This window comes from Durio zibethinus, chromosome 17 (assembly GCF_047325235.1).
Source record: "Durio zibethinus cultivar Kanyao isolate XHJ-2024 chromosome 17, ASM4732523v1, whole genome shotgun sequence".
In the NCBI taxonomy this organism is placed as follows: Eukaryota; Viridiplantae; Streptophyta; class Magnoliopsida; order Malvales; family Malvaceae; genus Durio; species Durio zibethinus.
The window spans coordinates 22129500-22135505 of NC_143178.1; the positions used below are offsets into that span (position 1 = coordinate 22129500).

Here is a 6006-nt window from a genome sequence, read left to right on the forward strand (position 1 = left end):
GAGAGTGAGAGAAAGAGAAAAGAAACAAAAGGAGCCACGCACGAAGGGAGAGTACTTGGCAAAGCGTGGGTTGGAGTTGAAACACGTGCAGAAACGGCCGTTACCGGTTTCGCTTCATTGGGGCCGCAATTTCTTAACGGCGACTCCCTCCCTTAGCCGTTGTAGGCCCCACCATTTTTCCCTTTCTGTCGAAAAAAATATATTATTAAAATTTTAATCCTTTCTCCCTTTACTTATATAAATCCACTTCTCTTAACCCATTTTTTATTGCCTCTCTCTCTCTCTCAAAGCGAATATAAACTATCCCCTGAGAGAGAGAATCTGTAGCAAATTGAGCCTTTTTTTTTTTTTGTTTTGTTAATTTGATTCCCAGAAAGAATTGAAGGGCACCATAGCTGAAAGCTTCAGCCTTTGTTATCCAATTTGTAAGCCTGTTTTTTTCTTCTCTTTTATGATGGTTTCTGGGTTCTTTTTAACTTTCTCATCTCCATTGTTAAAGCTCACGGTGTTTTTCTATTTGTTTTTTTTTTTGTTGGATATACTTGTTTGGGTAGTTCTCATTTTTTTGAAGTAAGGGTGAATTTTTTTCTGTGAAATGGTATTGATTTCAGTAAAGGATAGATCTTTGTTTTGGCTTTTTTGGAGCCAAATTTAGATTTGGTTTCACTGTTGATTTGCTGAAAAGTGTAGCATGTGAATGATTCTTGATGAATTTCTTTTTTTTTCCCACTTTTTATCTTTATATATCTCTATAGGTGTGAATTTAAAAGATCTGATTTTTGGATAATTGTCTAGATTTCTCTGGCTATTCAGCTTTGCAAAGAGTATCAATTTGTAAGTTTTATTTATTTATTTGTTTGTTTTTGGATTCTTGGTTTGATTACAAGATTGTTCTTGTTATGCATGTTGTTTTCATGATAAACAAGGGGTGTGATCTGTCATTATGGAAAATGGCTGTGCATTGTTTTGTCTTATTTCTTTGATAGTTTTGATTTTGCTGAGTTTTGGATTGATAGTGTCTTCTATGCTTTGTATCTTAAATTGAGTTCTTTTTGGAATTCCTTGTGCTATATATGAATACGGTGTTATCAGCTCTCTAGCCATTGGTTTCTGCTGGGATTTTACATTCATTTCTTTGTTGGATTTTATGGAATTCTCTTATATGTGATTTGGTGATCTTATCATTCTTCCAAAAATTGCATGTTTAGCTAAATAAGCATATCCTTGTTGGTGCAGTAACTGAGGGTTGCCATTTCCTTTATTGACTTATCAGTTTTGCATATCATTATAATGAAGAAGAAAGGAACCGTTCCTGGTGCTCAGATGATATAATCCCAAGATCATGTTGGAAGGCCCATCATATCTTGTCTCAAGGGATTTGCCAAGCTCCTGTGAGCAAGAGAGCAAGTGGATTTATAATACTTTTCATGTAATCGAGCTCTCAAGAAGCAAGCGCCAGATGGAAGATGGAGAAGACCAGATGGCAAGAAAAGTTCTCAAGCCACTCGAAGATGATGAGAACGTGGAAAAAGAGGATATGTCCCTTGCCCAAATTGACCAACCAGATAACCACCGCCATTCTGGGGATCATTCAGAATCAAGTTTACTGATCCACCAGCTTGGGCGAGACATCTCGATTAACTGTCTCCTCCTCTCCTCAAGGTCTGATTATGGCACCATCGCATCTTTGAATAGTGGTTTCCGCTCTGTTATACGGAGTGGTGAGCTGTACAGGTTGCGGCGGGAAATGGGAATCGTTGAACATTGGGTTTACTTCTCTTGCAGCCTTCTAGAGTGGCGGGCTTTTGATCCAATTCGTCAAAGATGGATGCATTTGCCCAGAATGACCTCCAATGAATGTTTCATGTTTTCGGATAAGGAGTCATTGGCTGTTGGGACCGAACTTCTTGTTTTTGGAAAGGAAATAACGTCCCATGTTATTTATAGATATAGCATTTTGACAAACACGTGGTCATCTGGGATGGAGATGAATAGACCCAGGTGCTTGTTTGGATCTGCCAGTCTGGGTGAAATTGCAATTCTAGCTGGTGGTTGTGATCCACATGGAAATATTTTGAGCTCAGCAGAGCTTTATAATTCAGAAACTGGCAAGTGGGTGACCATTCCAAGTATGAATAAAGCAAGAAAAATGTGTTCTGGTGTATTTATGGATGGAAAGTTTTATGTTATTGGTGGAATTGGGGTTGGGAATTCTAGAACACTGACATGCGGAGAGGTTTATGATTTGAAGATGAAGACATGGCGTGAAATACCTAACATGTTCCCTGCACGTAATGGGGGGGCTGGAGCACCTGAAGCACCTGCTACTGCTGAGGCACCTCCTCTAGTGGCAGTTGTAAATAATGAGCTGTATGCAGCTGATTATGCTCAACAAGAAGTAAGGAAATATGACAAAGAGAATAACTTGTGGGTCACACTAGGGCGATTACCTGAGCGAGCATTCTCAATGAATGGCTGGGGTTTAGCATTTAGGGCATGTGGGGATCAGCTAGTTGTTATTGGCGGACCTAGGGCTTTAGGTGAAGGGATGATCGAGGTAAACTCTTGGGTTCCAAATGAGGGCCCACCACAATGGAACTTGCTTGTGAGAAAGCCCTTTGGCAGTTTTGTTTATAACTGTGCCGTGATGGGATGCTGAAATGTGCACCCAGTTTTACTGCACCGTGTCTGCTGTATGAAGTCCTTTTCTACTGGAATTTACAGCTGTGGCATTCAAGGAAAAAGGTTCTGGAGAGGGTAATCTCTGCCTTCCTTTTGGGGGAAATTTCATGTTTTAATTTAGATTCATAGATACAGTTATAGGAGAAGGTCTAGAGATTTCTCGGCCTTTTAGTTTTATCATGTTTCATTGCTATGGGTCTTTTTTCCTTGCCTTTTTTTCTTTCCTTTTCTTTTTGTTGGGTCAAAGAGTCGTTCTTTTATTTGGTTACCATCAGGGGTTGTCAAAGGTTGGTGTCATGTAGAACATGCACAGTTCAATAATTTCAAGTCCCAGTACATTTAGGTTGTTTCAATATTCACAAAGTTTCTTTCAGCCAAATGTTGGTTCTCTTATGTTGATCAATTACTTAGATAATATGTTAAAAGATATAAATAATGGCCTGCTGTCTCCATATCCCACCCTCAAACCACATCCCCTCCCCCCATCCCACCCCCAACCCCCACACACGCAAAAAAAAATAATAATAAAAGGAAGTTTAACCCTTTGGTTTCCAGTAAATACTGCTGCTTTTTTGTTACTATATTTCCATAAAGTACATACATATAAATATTTCAGTTAAGGACTTCTTGCGAGATTAGTAGATTTTAAATTCATTATATTCTTGCATTAATGACGATGTACTGTGGTTTGTGGTTTACATAGCTTTGTTGTTCATGACAAAGTTGTAAGTCATGTACATGCCAGCACCTTTCCCCTATTGTTTAGTATACAAGCCTCCTTAGTAGGAATATCAAAATACTTAGGAGGAGAAGATAAAGGGTTTATTCTCTACTTTGGTTCATGTAGTATGGTACAATTTTTTGGTCAGTTTTAAGAGCTTGCGGAGAACAAAATTTGAAATAGAAAAGAAATAAAAGATTGTTAATACTCCATTTTAATCATGTGAAAATCTCACAAAAGAACCAAAACAGAGTAAACCTAATTTAGTACAGAAGATATTTGTGATTTAATAAAAATATAGGAAGAAGAAATAAATGTCTAAGATCAATAAAATACTTCAGGGTTGGTAACTTTGAAATACAGGGATGAATATTTGGTCAATACGAGATGGATAACCTTGTTGGCTTTGGTAACTTGGTAGGAATTTTACCTATGAATTTTGTCCACTTAACGCAGCCTTTCAATAGTTAAATGTCTAGGAGTGTATAGTTTTACTGTCCATGAGACAACGTCAAGCAACCCACAATGACTTCCTTTAAGCTCAAAAAACATTAGGGAGGGAAAATAACTTCTCAATGAAAATTTTAGGTCAGTTCTTATCATTCATTATCATATTCAGCGTTCAGATAGTATTTGTCGATGAAATTTTCTACTGTGCTATTTTTTTCTGTGTAGAATATGAAAATTTTTTTAACATAATACGTTCTTGCATGTAATAATTCAATTGGCTTTTCCAACCATGAAGAAAATTTCCTATAGGCTTCTATCTCTACCGTTGCTTTGTCACACTATCATTTTCCAATGAATTTCAATGTCTTGGTTTATCTCTTTTATATCAGATCACCAAATTACTGGACATCTGTTCATGAATTTCCTGCAAATGAATGAGCCTCAGGGAATAAGCAAATTATCCTTTGTGATACTGCTGGTGGGACATGTTTGGAAAGATATCTTTGTATTTTTGATCAATTTTCTCTGGAATTTAGAAGCTTGCAGCAACTATCACTTGATATATGTGTGATTCTGTTGACTCTTTGGTTGCTAGCGTTTAGATGGATTTGGATGATAACATTTCCTGATTTTGCACTTTACTCCCTAACAAATTTGTACATTTCATTAATGTTTTATTGGGTTGCATTGTTCCTTATCCTTAATTGTTAGCAAAAGAATTATGCATCGCTTGCTTCATGGAAATTCTTAATTTACCAAAGGATGCATCTGACAGCAATTGCCATGAATAACATATCATTAGCTGAGTTAAAACCTCTAGATGCAATGTGCACAAATTTTCTAGATGTTTATAACTCTATTTATTTGTTAAAACCTCCTTTTACTTTTAGGGAGTTTTCTTTGGGGATACTGAGATGACTATGGGATGTGAAAACCTCTTTGTGGTACTGAGTTAAAATGTGAAAAACTCTGAAACTTTTCTAGATGTTTTTAACTCTGTATTTATTTGTTAAAACCTCTTGCTACTTTTTGTGAGTTTTCTTTGGGTGTACTGAGATGACTATGAGATGCTAGGATTTTTTTTTTTGCTTTTACTTTCCTTTAGCATAATCAAAGCTGTGTATTTGTCAATATGGTGAAGATATCAGATCATCTGTTTCTGTTCTATGGATTGAACAATGCGAATCTGTTTTTTTTTTCTTTTTTTTTTTTGGAAGGAATAATTTGAAGTACGAAATTTTACATGATCAACGTGAGAAACAATGCAAAATCAAGTGCTAGTGATACCTTGTACCTATATACGAAAATTTCTGTTACAGACATGCAAGATAAAAGGTTTGGTGCAGTCTCTTTCACAATTTACCCTTAATTTCTGTGTTTTTTTGGGTGGAAAGGGATGAAAGCGTTGAGAAGCTCAACATCCGAACAGGTAGATCACAATTTCTTTTTACTTTTGTGTTGTTATTCATCTGCACTCTTAAGTCAGTGAAAATGACATCAGATGTACGAGAGAACAAAGTAGAAAACTTGGTGTACGTGGCTGGTTGGATGGAATGTTCATGCACGTGAGAAGCGAACTGCCAAGAAGGAAAGTTTTGGTGCCCCATATATATCAATGTTTTATGTTTAAGATGGAAAATTCCCACTTTTTCCTTCTCATTATGGTGGAATTTCCTATCATTGAACAGCTATTCAATGAAAATTTGTCTGTTACTATGATTTCAAATCTTTTACTATGCCAGATTTGCTGTTTCATTATGTTTGGTACAAATTTATTGTTGCTTAATTTCTAGTACAGATCTATGATTCAGTGTTTCTCTCCTATATGATGTTTTATTATGTTTGGTGAAGTCTTTTGTTGGCTGTCCTCGATTGTACTTCTGGTTTCTGCATTAGTTATTCAGGTTAAGTTCTAATTATCATAATTAAGGACCTGCAATCATGATAATTAGTTAGCAATAACCATGTTCCTGTTACTCTTCATGCCTCAGTTTGGTGTAAAACTTTTGCTGAAATTTAGTACAGGAAAAAGATTAAGCTCGGATAAAATATACGAGTACTCTTAATTGTATTATTCTAAGTATCTAATTTAAAATTAATTAACTTGAACATAAGATCACATGAAACTCAATATTTAATATGTAGGAAATAAT

The 6006-nt window shown here is 36.1% G+C and overlaps 1 protein-coding gene across 11 annotated transcripts; it reads left to right on the forward strand.

The window, feature by feature from the left end:
• The first annotated feature begins 266 nt into the window (after window positions 1-266).
• LOC111283492 (F-box/kelch-repeat protein At1g74510-like) lies at window positions 267-5581 on the forward strand. 11 transcript variants are annotated; one of them, XR_016329314.1, is made up of 4 exons: window positions 267-425; window positions 1237-2757; window positions 5071-5282; window positions 5355-5581. XR_016329314.1 is itself a non-coding variant. In XM_089746620.1 (3 exons), the coding sequence occupies exon 3, from the start codon at window positions 1343-1345 to the stop codon at window positions 2657-2659; it is 1317 nt and encodes a 438-aa protein (XP_089602746.1). In that variant the 5' UTR covers window positions 267-425; window positions 796-834; window positions 1274-1342; the 3' UTR covers window positions 2660-3037. The 11 variants fall into 11 exon arrangements, 3 of the variants coding, with proteins under 3 accessions (XP_089602746.1, XP_022727818.2, XP_022727823.2); XR_016329315.1 differs by having other exon boundaries at window positions 5173-5282; XR_016329316.1 differs by having other exon boundaries at window positions 5248-5282.
• Window positions 5582-6006: the final 425 nt, after the last annotated feature.